This window comes from Notamacropus eugenii, chromosome 6 (assembly GCF_028372415.1).
Source record: "Notamacropus eugenii isolate mMacEug1 chromosome 6, mMacEug1.pri_v2, whole genome shotgun sequence".
In the NCBI taxonomy this organism is placed as follows: Eukaryota; Metazoa; Chordata; class Mammalia; order Diprotodontia; family Macropodidae; genus Notamacropus; species Notamacropus eugenii.
In genome coordinates, this window is record NC_092877.1 from 37917830 (window position 1) to 37932306 (window position 14477).

The 14477-nt window shown below is 42.5% G+C and overlaps 1 protein-coding gene across 1 annotated transcript in view; it reads right to left on the reverse strand.

Moving 5' to 3' along the window:
• The window catches only part of COPB1 (COPI coat complex subunit beta 1), a 33456-nt gene extending 22917 nt beyond the window's left edge, over positions 1-10539 (reverse strand). The window contains exons 1-6 of the mRNA XM_072619543.1: positions 10364-10539; positions 8801-8950; positions 3278-3507; positions 2596-2765; positions 1113-1227; positions 799-891 (exon numbers count right to left, since the gene is read on the reverse strand). Coding sequence (XP_072475644.1) covers positions 799-891; positions 1113-1227; positions 2596-2765; positions 3278-3507; positions 8801-8891 — 699 coding nt within the window. The 5' untranslated portion in view covers positions 8892-8950; positions 10364-10539. The remainder of the gene's footprint in view (positions 1-798; positions 892-1112; positions 1228-2595; positions 2766-3277; positions 3508-8800; positions 8951-10363) is intronic.
• Between the last annotated feature and the right edge of the window lie 3938 nt (positions 10540-14477).

Here is a 14477-nt window from a genome sequence, read left to right on the forward strand (position 1 = left end):
TCAATGTAGTAAGAAGTCTGTGGCAAATAACATACTTAGTAACTTTTCATTTTAACATTTACCTTGTATAAAGACTTTTATGGAGTATACTGGCCATGCAAAAAAACAAATTTTTGTAAAATCTAACATTATTGAAAGATGAAACCTTATTTAAAACAAATAATCACTCAGTAACTTATCTGCTTTGTAAGGCTAAGTATTTATTTCAGAATTTGTTTGGTTGTAAGTAAGGGACACCAGTCAAAACCCCACTAGACCATCATGGTCTAGAAATTATTTTCTATTAGGCAAAGAGGAGGCTCCAAAGAACCCTACCCTCAAGAAATCTTCTGGCTATCCTAGACTACCATTATGCTAATGAAAAACAGCTGTTTGTACCATTTGATTCAATCTTCCCCCTCTCCCCCACATAAACAAGAGTTTAGCAATTTCAATTTAATATATTACAATTTATTCCATCCTTGCAGAGATACCTCTGAATTCTTTAGCAAGATAAAGCTAATTGAGCATTTTATGTGAAAATTCAAACTTAACCTATTTCTACTTTTTATAACAATGAACTGAAAAAGTTAAAACAGTAGAGTGAATTTCTGTGGCAAGTATTAGATTCTTTTAACCAAAATGTGACCCTGAGCACAGAGCTGTGAAGATGTCGTACCATAGTCAAGTTAAATGCTTTGAGTTTTACTCCAAGCCCACTCTGAGGCAACATGGCTGCCTTCTAAAATGTCAGGTTAGCTTAATGTGATTCCAAGAGCAGGCAGGCTGCTTTAACATGATATAAATCTTCTCCCTTACCTTATAAATCAGTTCAACAATGACCAACTGAAGAATGTCCCCAAACGTTTGAACTTGATCAATGCAAGTACTTAGGTAATCCAAAGCTCGATCCTAAACAATCAGAGAAGGTGTAAAACTCTTAGACAAATAATTTTCTCTTTACTCAAACTGGGTTCTCAGGCCCAAAGTCAATGAAATGACACAGACCTCATGTACTGCAAATGAAATTATCTTGATTATTTTCACGTATGAACCATTAATGATAGAAACAATTGTGAATAAACCTTTTGGTTCTAAACTTCATTTTGAGTATAAGAGAAAAAGTGTTTCACCTGGTCAGCATGGATGAGCATCATAAATGCATTTCTTTTACAACTTGCATCTTTCTCATTAACCAGGAAGTCATGGATGAGTTCAGGAGCATCAGGTATAAGATGTTCAAAATTCCTTTAAGTAAAATGGTAGAAAAACAATACTGAGACACCAAAAGAAAACCCCTCTACATTAGCTGTTTCAGTACTACACTAGACTCCAAGGCCTCCAAATGTCTGCCCCAAATAGGCCAGCAGCAGGTACCAAAAACCTGATAGGTTAGCATCTTGCATAGGAATCACCAAATTTTACAACTGGAAAGGATCTCAGCAGATGGTGTGACCTCCAAGCACCCTAATTTTACATGTAATGAAAGTGAGGTTCTCCAAGGCCACATTCCTGCCACACTGAGGCAGAACAAGCACTGAGATCTTCTCTTTTCCAGTCTGATGCTCTCTGAACTAAGCTAGAAGGTGTCTTTATTTAATAACCGTCCTTTACTTTAGTAAAATATTTTACAGGTTATAATAGTGAAAGACAATTTAACCAGGATTTTATCAAACAAAAATGTCTTTCATGACACACAATTTATGAATGTAATGATAAATGGTGATCCTAAGGTTCTCCAACATGCTCCAGTACTCTACACAGTAATCCCCAAATCAGTAATTTGTCAACTATTAGGGATGCAGCACAGAACCAGGAAGGAAATAAAAAAAGGTCCCTGAACAGAAAAACATTCATGTTCTAAAGTCCCTCTCTCCATAGGCAGGGCGCCCCCAAGTCCTACTCTGAACCAGTTTCCTCTTATTTTATATACAGTGCCCCTTCAAGAGGCAGGTTCACAGCAAACAGAAGTGAGAGAGCCTGGCAGCAAGGTAGGAGGCAGAAAATTTCAGAAGAAAAGACACTGGGATAGGAGTAGTAGAGGGACAAAGAGCTGTCCGCATGGCCCCAGAACATCCCTGTGCCACAAAACACAGTCCTCAGTGGTAACTGATGGTCAGAATACCGACTTGGCACCAGCTCGTAGAGGTTTTCTGTATCTGGCAAGCCTCACCCAACTCTATAACACATCTACAATGAGTCCTGAGTGAACCCTCAAGTGCTCTGAAGGGCTGAAGCCATGGGCTTCTGTAAAAGACAGAAGGGAAGATAGAACTACATTATAAGAACTGCATTATACTCTTGTGAAACAAACATTTGCAGAGTGAAATTCATACCTACTATAGAAAGAATGTACTTTAAAAAAGTTATATTTTAAATTAATTGCAAATAGTTTACATTTTATTTGGAATTTTTTCCCCATATTTTACTTGTTGAGTGTTCGTAAATTTATTTTAAAAGTTGCCTAAGGAAGAAAGAAGGAGCCAGTATTGGCTCTGTGTGGGGAGAGAAAAGACTGCCTAGTGCTCCCAGAGTTAACGAAATGAAAGATAATGTCAGCTCCTTTTCCCACTTACGCAGGCTTGCACTGCAGGAGAAGCATGAACATGTATGTACCTGTAGATGGTATAGATGGCCAGGACGGCATTCCTCCGGACATAGCTATGCCGATGTTCCAAGCAGGCTCGGATAGCTGGCATCAGAGGCTCCAATAACTCAGCTTCTTTCAGTTTGCAAAGAAAACGAAGTGTAGAGCCCCGAATAAACTCGTTGGGGTGCTGAAGATCCTGAAACACAAGTTCAAATAACAGATACTCCCTTTTTTTTCTGGAGTCCTCATTTTTTAAAAGGAAATGCTCATCTCTCAAAATCTCTTTTTTAAAATGCTAAAGCCACCAAAGAATGTTTTGAAGAGTGTAGGAAAAAAAGTTTGACCACTTCCATATCAAAGGAAACATGCTGGTCTCATTTTAACTGCTGCTCATATGAATCAACTTACACTTTTGCTATCTATGTCCTTAGCGTAAGATAATTTTATAAAATCTCTGTGTTAAGTACATTATTTTTCATTCATAATGTATACATAGGAAATTCCAGCAAAGACAACAAGAAATGAATTCATTTTGGAATAAAATGAATTTTCTCATTTCACAAATAGGAACCTAGTTCTGAATATCACTATATTTTTCTGCTCAAAATGAAATTTTAAGGAAATGATAACTCATTGTTTTTAAAAAAATCATTCGGAAAAAGGAGCAAAAATGGAACCTAATTCTAGCCCTAAAGCAAATGGATTTACCTTTCGATAAGCATCACACACAAGGATCATCTCGTGTAAAAGTCGACCATCGGGAGTTGTTTTGGGAACAATTTCCCAAAATACTAGGAGTAACTTTTTGATGGTGTGATCCTGCAGAGGCAGCACAAAGCGAATGATGGTCATCAGAAGTCCAGGAAGCTTTTCACCATTCAGGATCATAATGATTACTTTCTTCAAAGCCTCAGTCTTTGACTTCACATCTCCCTTTTCTAATTAAAAGCAAAAGTTAAAAAAGAATGCATAATAGTCTTAGGAATAAAGTTTTTAAAATAACCAAATGAAAACCATCAAACTTCAGCCAACAAAGACCAAAATCTGTTTCTAGAAAAATTCAAGCTGTAAAGACCTATGATAAATAACAAATAGGAAAGCGTCACATGAAATTGAAAACACAAATGAATTAGTGAGAGAGTCTCAACACAATGAAAGACGCTTGTATTGAGAGCCGGAAAATTCTAGTCTTCCCTCCACCACTTACTTAGGCAAGTCCTCCTCCCTCTTTTTTTCTCAACTTCCTCATCTGTAAAATGGAAGGAATAGTACAGATGACTGCTAAGGGCCCTTTTGTAGTCCTAAGATGCTGTGACTTTGGGTAGAGAGGTTTGCTTCAATGTGGGCAAACACTTAGTTTTTAGAAATCTGTGAAGATAATAAACTGCTGGTAATCATGGCTCAGAAACTGAGACTGAGTAGAGAGCTCCATGTAGCAACATTCAATGAACTTGGAAGGCTTTCCTTCTCCTTTTCCCCTTCTTCAGCTATAACCCTGAATCTGAGAACTGTATGTACTGGCTTGGCACCATGGAAGACACCAAGTCCAGAAAACATCACTAATATTTTGGTTTTTCCATAATTTATGTTTATTTTGTTCTTGAATTTTTACTACTATTTATAACCCAGCAAAACTATGAGATGCAAATTTCAATTTGTAACAAAAAAAGTTGGGCAATTTCCTCACTTTGATCAAAGCTAGATTTGCCTTTTTTATGTATAGTGCGTTGCTTCTGGTTCTGCCCCCTCCCAGAACAGGAAGCTAACTCTCATGAACTACCCGCCTCCCCTCCCCAAGTTTTATCTTCAGGATATACATAGGATTACAGGATCAGAGTTTTAGCAAAGCAGGAAAGAAACTCAGAGACTGCCTCATTCAACACCTTAATTTTACACATCAGGAAATGGAGGTAAAGGGGAAGCTACATGATTTACTCAAGATCCCCTAGGCAGTGAACACCAAAAGCAGGATTTGAACCCAGGTCCTCTGACTTCAGGGTCATTTCCCCAGTTGAACCAATCTTCTTATGGCATGATCTTAAGGCCCTCTGCTGCCATATTCAAGGTATTTTTCAGTCTATCTTTGTAAAAGATGCCTACAGACTTGCATACAATATTCCACATGCAGTTTGACCATGATAGAATATATTGGAATTGTCATCTTCTTATCCTTATGTTGTGTCGTTCCCAATAAAGCCCAAGATAGAATTCATTTCATTGGCTGCCATATCATCCTGGTGACATATCAAGTGAGATTGCAGTTCATTAAAACCCCCAATCCTTTTTCCTCTGAACTTCTGTCTAGCCAAGGCTCCTGCCAGTCGTCCACCCCCTTGAATTTCATGCTAGGGAAACCATTTTTTGGTGCAGAACCTTATCCCTATTTAAGTTTCAATAGATTCTATGCAACATTCTACCTTGTCAAGGTATTTCTGAATCCTGACTCTGCCATCCAGTAAACTTTCTATTCCTGTGTCACCTGAAAATCTGCTAAGCAGCTCATCTCTGTGTTTACCTAAGTCAACCATAAAGATGGTTAACAGAGCAGAGCCACTGTGTCCTGGAGTATCAGAAAATGCCTTCTAAGGTGATATCAAACCACTAATGACTAATCTTTACATCAGGCCATTCAACTAGTTCTGAATCCAAGAACAGCGTTAAGAATTTGCTCAGTGCTCTACCTATCTGTCTCTATTTCAGAGGGAAAGAAAAGTCTCCCTATTAGTCACTTGTAATCTGTCTTTTCCAAACTAAAAAACATTTTGCTAGGCAGAGAAAAGAGAGGTAAAGTAAGAGTTGAGCAGCTCTCCTGTGACTCTTCCTCTATCCCAGTCCTATCTTCTCAGCTCCTCCACTTTTCCCAAATATGGCTTTAAAAAATCACCCTGTTCTGCCATCCTTCATCTTCCTTACAACTTGAGCTCAGTCTCAGTGTTAATGCTCTTGATGCTCATCTCATAGGAGTGTGCTGCACTTTTATGTTTATTTTTGTATTGAAGATGTCCAAAACAGAACTCATCATCTTTCCCCTAAACCCAGCCCTTTTCTGAACTTTCCTCTTATTGCTGAAGGTACTTCAACTCTTCCAAACAGCCAGGTCTGAAACTTTGATGTCATCTTTAACTCCTCTTTCTTGTCTTTAACATATCACATCTGTGGACAAATCTTATCATTCCTTTCTCTACAGTACTGCTTCACCTCTTTTGTGCAGGACTTCATCACTTCTGGCATAGACTATTCAAGCAGTCTTCTAACTGGTCTCCTCTGTCTCGGGTCTCTTCCCACTATAATTTATCCTCCAGAGCTGACAAAGCGATTTTCCTAGCATTGGTAAAACCACATCATACATAATTTCCCCCACCCCCCCACCTCTCTTCACAAATCTCGTGGCTCTCTATTACTTTTAAAATCAAATATAAAGTTCTTTTTTTGTCATTTAAATCTCTTCACTGCCTCTCCAGTCTTTTTATATTCTACCCTCTGACACACTCTATGATCCAGCCCTGACACACTTGCTGTCCCTCACATACAATATGCCTTTTCCATGCCTCTACATAGGCTGTTTTCCATGCCCAGATGCTTTTCCTCCTAACTTTCAACTCTAGGAGAACACCTGTCTTCATTTGACTCCCCCCAACTGCCAATGCCATTGCTTCTAAGATTATCTCCCATCACATACTGATCTTGTGTGCACTGATCTACATATGCTACCTCTCCCCATTAGAAAGTTAAGTTCCTTGTGGGCAGGGCTTTATTTGCTCCCTTTTATTTGCAGTGCTTCGTTCAGTATTTGGTACATAGTAAAACTTCATAAATGTTTGATGATTGATTGAAACTCCATTACATGTGCTTGCTTTTATCTTTTGTACGTCTTTTAAAAATTCAATTTGATGGCTAGGTTCCCACCAGTCTCTTTAGATATCTTCCTTCTTTTCTCCTTATGAGAACCATTTCTCTCAGTCTTCAGAAGCTTACTCTGAGAAGATCCCATCCCCTCCAAGTTCCTATCCAATTTTCCCAGTAGGATCCCATTTGTCTTTGATTCTAACTCTGAAATCTATTTCTCCAAAATCTAGGGTGAACGTCAGAGTATTCTCCTTTATCGTGAATTCTAAGACTGAGTGGTCACAGTCCCCCAAGGCTCTCAACATGTCCATCTCAGCATCAAGTTACTCCTGTTGGTAAGAATCAGATACATAACAGAAATTTCTCGTGCTGAATTTCTTCACATTTTAAACAGTGAAGTTATAATAATGGCAAGTTAAGAAATGACTGTTGCTCTGTTTTTGGAACCAAGAGTTCTAAAAGACATCTAGATAAGTGACCCCTCCTTCTTCCTCACTCCCATGTCACGCCTCTGTGCCAGTCTCACGATCTGCTTCCTAAACTGCTCATCGAGTTCTCTTCTTAATCTTGGCGGTCTGTAACGTGCCATAATGACAATGACATTTTAGTCCTTCCCTGTTGTTCTTCACCCAAACACACTAGACCATTTTTCCCTCATCTGGGTACTGGATATCCTCAACTGGATCTATGAGGTCATCCACATGGAAGCTCCTATAAGTGCAGATCAGCAACTGCTCAGTGACTTACACAACTGCTTGGGGTACTGAGAGGTGACAGATGTTGTCCTGGGTCACAACAGCCGCTACGTGTGTCAGAGGCAGGACGTGACGCCAGGTTCAAGGTCACCTCTTTACCTGTCCTGCTTTGAATAAGATAAATGCTTATCTTTGCAAAAATCTAGTCATAAGGATTTGGATCCAAATCCTCATTCTGCTACTTACTATAAATGTATGGCTTAGATAGGTCATTTAACACTCCTCTGTGCCTCAGTTTCCTGCAGTTTCTGCAGAGAATTAAGGCAGAATGAGAGAGGAGAAAGAATACAGAACTTTGGAGTTTGTGTTAAAAAAGTTTGTGTTCAAATTCTTTCTTTGACATTTAGTATTTGTATTACTATAGATAACCTAAGTCTTAGTTTATTTATTTATAGGAAGGGATAATAATACCTATCAGCTGCCCATCTAACAATGTTTCACTGGGGATCAAATCACACACACACACACACACTCACACATGGACACCCCCTCACACACTCTCACACATACACACTCACACACCCATGGATACCCCCTCACACCCACACACACACCTACACCCACGGACACCCCCTCACACACACACACACACTCACATACACACACACACACACACACACACACACACACTCTCTCTCTCTCTGTCAATTGCTGCGTAATGCCACTTACTGTTATAATTATTGTTACTGCTACCTTTCCTTCTAGCCCTAAATCTTTGGATCTTAGGTGAGAAGTCCATCTCCTTTGGTTTACCTAAAGAAATATAAGAAGACCCTACAGGGGTCTCACAAAGAGACCAAGACAGTTTCAACCTTGTACACACACCATCAATTACCCAGCACTTCTTAATAAGAAGAGAAGCCCTTTAAAAATCAAGGTTGTGTTTTTTGGGAGGAGAAAGGGAACAAGCATTCACATAGCTCCTACTCTGTGCCAGGCACTGTGCAAAGCACCTTGCAAATGTCTCATCGCACAGCCCATCTCTTATGTTCTCTTTGCATTATTCAGACCACGTCCTACTTTCAAATTTCAATCCAATTTAAAAAATATTTGGTGAGTGCTGATATATGCAATGTACCATGTAGGTGCTGGAAATTTAAACAAAGAATAATACATGCAAAGTCTTAGCACAAGAGGTTTTCATTTTTAGTGACAGATAATCACAGAATATTCAGAAGCACTTTTACTAACCTATTTATACACGGTTTTCTTCATATAAAAACTCTGGATTAAAATCCCCTACATTAACCTTTCTTTTATGCCTCTTCATGTTGTGATGATGACCATAGATTCACAAAGGCTGTGTCAACAAGGTTCAAGCTCTGGCTTACCAAGGAGAAAAGTTCTGAAAAACTGCTTTTTATCACTGGAAAACCAGCTTAGCAAGGTTCAGAAAAACACATTCCCAGAAAATTAGCCAAAGTGTAACAAACTTTGTCCCACAACTCATGAAGATGGTACACGAAATAAACCTTAAGTAGGATTGTGAGCTATGCTGATAATGGCGGGCCACACAAAGATAAAACCATGGATCTCGTGTATTGAAATCAAACAAAAATCTATGTTTCTAATTATAAATTACCTCCATAAACAAATATGTTCATGTCAAGGTTTCCCATCCTTCACTTACCAAGGTCATTTTTTAAGATAATTTCTGATGGTGGTTCTGAATCCATTGGTACGTTAATTAACGTATAGCATACATTTTCTGCAGCAGTCATGGTGTTTGGTTATGGGTACTCCACAGTGCAAGTATTTTTGATGACAGGTATCAGAAATTCTAGAATAAGTACAAGATATCATTACTTATTAAAAGTTTCGATAAGTCAACAAACATAATTCTAACATGGGCAACGAAAATACACTCAGGTCTGCTTAATAACTTTAAAACAATCTTAAGATTGGCCTGGCATAGCATCGCATGTCTGTGAATCTTATGACTGGGGAAGCTGAAGATGCTGTACTGCTTGAGTTGGGAAATGTTTAGCTCACTAAAGTCAATTGGGCATCAGTACCAATATGGGAGCCTTCGGGAGGGAGGGGGAAGAGCCACCTGGCTGCCTAAAGAGAGGACAAAGTGACCCAAGTTGGAAAAGTAGCAAAATCAAAGCCTCTGGGCTGATCCAGGCCAGGACTAGCCTGTGTGCAGCCAATGCCCTCCCAGCCTGGGCATGGTGGGGAGGCAGTCTCCATTTTTTAAAAATAATTGTAGTCTAAGATTCCAAGGCAGTTATTTCATTGCAATGAATACAGGGTCACCTAAACGTGCGCCAGGCATCCCTTGTACAAAACAAGTTTCCGCCCAGTCTAGCCTTCGAGACTGGCAGCCCTCAGATTAGGCTGCAGAGAGGTGCCCAGCAGCTGGGGACAAGGCCAGACCCTGCCCCCCCATCCTGCAGAGTCCATCAGGATCCAGGCCACTGAGGGGGTTTGGGAGACACCTGCATTTCCTTCCTTACAAGCTGGGAGACCCCAGGTCCCTCACATTTCCTTTCCAAGGTAAAATGGGGGCAATTTTTCTTCTGCCTATCCCCCCTTTTTCTTTACCCACTTCAGGGTGGTTTTGGGGAGATTTCTAAGAGCTAAAGGGCCAAAGGATATCTTTGTGATGATGGGACATCATTATAGGGATGACAGGGACAGTCGATCAACGCGCATTTATTAGGCGCCTGTGGTATGCCGGGCGCTGGGGATATAAAAGCTCCTCCAGGAGCTGCCAGTCTAGGGCACGCTGCCTGCAAACACCATCCAGGGGAATGCCAGGGAGCGCCAGGAAGAGCTGCCCTGCAAAGCCTCCCCTCGAGGGGAGCCGGGGGCACAGAAGGGAAGGGAGAGCATTCCGGGCGGCGGGGACGGGCGGGGGAAAAGCCCGGGGTCAGGAGATGGCCGTGGGGAACGGGCAAGCCAAGGTGGAACGGGGGAGGGGGGGCTGGGTGGGGCGGCTCCGGCCCAGGCAGGAAGGGCTACAGGTCAAGCCCCGGCTTCCCGGGCTGTGTCAGCACCCCCAGGGTCGGGGGTCGGAGGCCCGACAGGCGTCCCCCCTCCCCCACTCCCGCCCCCTGCCCGGCCTGGGGGGAGGGCTCCGAGGACAGGGCCGAGCAGGCCCAGGGACGCGACCCCGCCGAGGGCCGCCCTCCCGCCCCTTCCCAGCGGAGCGGCGCGGCCCCCACTCGGGCCTAGCCTCGACTCCTACCCGCTACCCGGCCCGGGGCGGTGACGGCGGCAGCAACGGCAGCGGCGGCTCCGGCTCCTCAGAGTCCCGGGCTGACGTGGAAGGGATGAAGACCGAAGCCACCTAGTGTCTACGGCGGCCCGGAGAGGACACGCCTCCTCCCGCCGCTCAGCTTCGCCTCCCACGTCCTAGGCCCCGCCCCCACATTCTAGGCCCGCCTCCTACGTCCTCGGCCCCCGCCCCATCCCCGCCCCCTGCTGGGCGGCTGCGCGGTGCCGAGGCTGGCTACGCATCCCTAGGCTCAGCGCGCCTCTGTCCCTGGGATCCTGGCGGCGTAGCCCTGCTCCGGGCCCCGGAGAGACCTGGAGCGGAGCTGAGAATAGCAAGAGTAACGATAATGTAACGTAATGCAACATACAGCATATAATTGACACAATGTATCGTGTCGTTGGGCGGCACAGGGCGCAGACCGCTGCCCCTGGAGTCAGTACAGCTAGCTGTGTGACCCTGGGCAAGTCATGTAACCCTGCTTGCCTCAGGGTCCTCTTCAGTTGGAGAAGGAGATGGCAAAGCACTCCAGTGTCTCTGCCAAGAAAACTCCAAAGGGGGTCAGGGAGAGTGGCACACAACAGAACTACAAGCCTTATATTTCCTGTTTATATCTTGTCAGATTCTTCTCTGCTACTGGATGTGTAACAGTAAGCTCTTTCAAAGGCAGAGAATGTTTCGTTTTTCATATCTGTACCCTCTGCCCTTAGCAATCAATCAGTCACTTCCTAAACATTTACTAAGCACCTACTATGTGCCAGGCATTAAGCTAAGCACTGGGGATACAGTAACAGGCAAAGATGGTCCCTGTCCTGGAGGCTCTGCACAGTGGTTGAGTGAAATAATAGGGATAATAGTAATTACTAACATTTATATAGCGCCTTACTGTGTCAGTGGTACCCTGTCAGTAGCTGTTGCAAGAAGGTTCATGATAGCTGGAATTTTCCTGCTTTAGTAGAAAACTCAAAGAATTTTCATAAAATTCTTAGTATATGCTAGAGACAGCCTCACCACTTGGTCAGATCTTGCTTTTCTCTATCTCTGGTAAGCATTCCCTAGTCATGGCTCCATGAGTCTCTCCAGGACTGCTGGTGGTATTGAGGGCTCACCTGGCCTGATACGTGCTGCCCTCCCTTCTCCTATTACTACAGCTTCTCAGCACCCAACACCGTCCTCCCCAGGACAGAATTAGCAGCATGGAGTATATTTCTGTTGCCATCAGACTTGCTGACCCTGTGTGAGAATTGCCAGTGATTGATCACACTGGATTAATGCTTTCAGGCAAAGGTTTTATTCCCTTGGCAGATGTGAAACTATCAGAATAATTTGAGAAGCTTTTGTGCCCTCCCAGGCAGTCTCTTGGAAGGTGCCTAGCATCCCTTTCTTCCTTGGCACTCTACTACATAAGGCCTTTCCCAAGAGTTTTATCTTTTCTCTCCTAGGGGCAGCTAGGTGGTGCAATGGATACAGCAGGAGTCAGGAGTACCTGAGTTCAAATCTCACCTCAGACACTTGACACTCACTAGCTGTATGACCTTGGGCAAGTCACTTAACCCCAGTTGCCTCATCCTGGGTCATCTCCAGTCATCTTGATGAATATCTGGTTCCTGGATTCAGATAGCTCTGGAGTAGTGAGGCTGGATGTAGGGTTATAGGAAGACTACAATACATTCAGAATAATGGAAACTTCTTATACTGTTCCAAATTTTGGATGTCCCTTGACACTGTCCATTGCCACAAACAGCTCGTCAAGCCTGTGCACAAGTTTCTGACCTCTGACCTAACCGTGCTAGGTCACAATCCTGATCACCCAAAGCTTGTGGAAACAAAACTTATTGTTTCCCACAAGGTATCAGCCCTTTCTAGTCATCTTATTATCAAACAGGTACTTATTACCTATTCTATCGTATCCTCCAAGTCTACTCATTTGAGATTTTAAAGAAAACACTCAAAATTTGTTCCAATTCTGGAAGTTTTCATACTTTTTCCCCTATCATTGTTGTTATTCAGTCATGTCTCACTCTCCCTGACCCCATTTGGGGTTTTCTTGGCAGAGATGCTAGAGTGGTTTGTCATTTCTTTCTCCAGCTGTTTTTACAGATGAGGAATCTCAGGCAAACAGGGTTATGTGACTTGCCCAAGGTCACACAGTAAGTGTCTGAGGCTGGATTTGAACTCAGGTCTTTCTGACTTGAGGCCTGGTGCACCTTCCACTGTGCCACCTTGTTGCCCTCCTTTCACAAGGCAGTTGGAGTCATTTCCAAGGTATATTTCCAAGGTTCCTTCCAACTCTAAGACCTAAGATCTCTGAGAAATGGTCATTCAACCTCTGCTTGAAGACCTTCAAGGAAGATCATGTCTCAAGGTAGTCCCTTTCCCTTCGGCATAGCTTTGTTAGGAAGTATTTATTTAAATACTTGCTTCGATAGCTTCCAACAATTGTTTTTGATTCTGCCCTCTGGGGTCAAAAAACCCCTAAATCCATTCCCTATAACACATGGCAAAATAACTTCAGACAGTATTGATGAGCAGCTATGATAAATCCTATTAAATCTTTTCTTCAGGCTAAATTAGCCCAGTACTTTCAACCAATTCTTAAATGTCAGTTTCAAATCTTCCCACCATGCTAGTCAATATGTTACATATAAATAATAATAATAATAATGAACGCAGTGCTGCATAGATTACATAGGTTTCCAAAGTGCTTTATGTCACTTCATCTTCATAATCTGTAAGGGAGGTGATATTATTATCCCCATTTTATAGATTTTATAGATGAGGAAAACTAAGATCCAGAAAGGTCAATTCACTTAGCAACACGCAGCTAGCTAGCAACACACGGTAAGGCAGGAGCTGTGACCATAGGAGGAACAATGACCAGGCTGCATCTCATAGGGGCCAATGGCTGAGGGAATTGTTGATCCCAAGGCTCTTGGTCTCAGAATTCTGGGCTGTTTCCTTGAGGCCTGAGGGGAGATGGTGATCAGGGTGGTGGTTTGCTGCCTATCTCTCCCTCAAGGGCCCTTGCTGCTTCAGCTAGGCTGGCGGAAGGTGGGGATGGTTGACCCGTTCTCCACAGGAGCTGTTTCCCAGGAAAATAGCTGAGGGCACTGGGCTGGAAGCATAGCTAGCTATTCCCAAGGCTCCTAAGTTCAGGGTCTTGGGATGTTTGCCATTAGTCTGAGGGGAGATGGGAGTGGTGCTATTACTCACCTGACACTCGCTGGCTTGACTTCACTTCTCTAAAACCTGTTTCTTCATTTCAAAAATAGGACTCTCAAAACCTGTACCGCCCACCTCCTAAGGTTGTTGTAAGCAAAATCCTTTTTAAACTATAAAACTACTTAGACGTCAGTGATTATTATAGGCAAACTAGCAAATAATCCCCGTCTTTGGTACTGGTCTTTGGGCCATATGGTTTTTTTTTTTTACAAGACTGACTTTCTTACTAGTGTTTTATTATGTCTAAATTAAAATGAGTTTAACTTCGCACAGTGGTGATAAGGGGTGGGTCACAAGTTTAAGAACAGAAACTAGAGATTATATCCTTTCACCTAGTGATCTCACTGGTGGGAACATACTCTAAGGAAGTTAATGACAAGGGAAAAGACCCAAGAGTACAAAAAATTTGTAGTACTGTTATTTATAATATTGAAAAACTCTTAACTACCCAAATATCCATGGACTGAGGAATGGCAGAATCTGTTCCCCAGGATTGTTAAATGTTCCCAACCTTACCTCTGCCTCTCAGACAACCTAATTTCCTTCACAGCTCATGTGCCATATTCTACTTTTCCATGATGTTCACTAGAATGATGGCTATTTCCTTTAGAAAAAATGCCAATTTTTAAAGGAATGGGTCCCAGATAATTGGGGTGTTTCCTCCCACCCCAGACCCTCTATTCCAAACTACACCTGTCAGCTGGTCAAGAGATTTCCAGCTTCACTGCCCTGTCGTCCTTATTTGAGGGCTGAGAATGAAGGTGATGATATATTCTTTTTCCCTTTTAGTTCAGCAAATTTCAAGAAAATTAAAATCACAGACATTAACTATGGATGCAGCAAGTGACAAAGTGTTTCTGCTGAA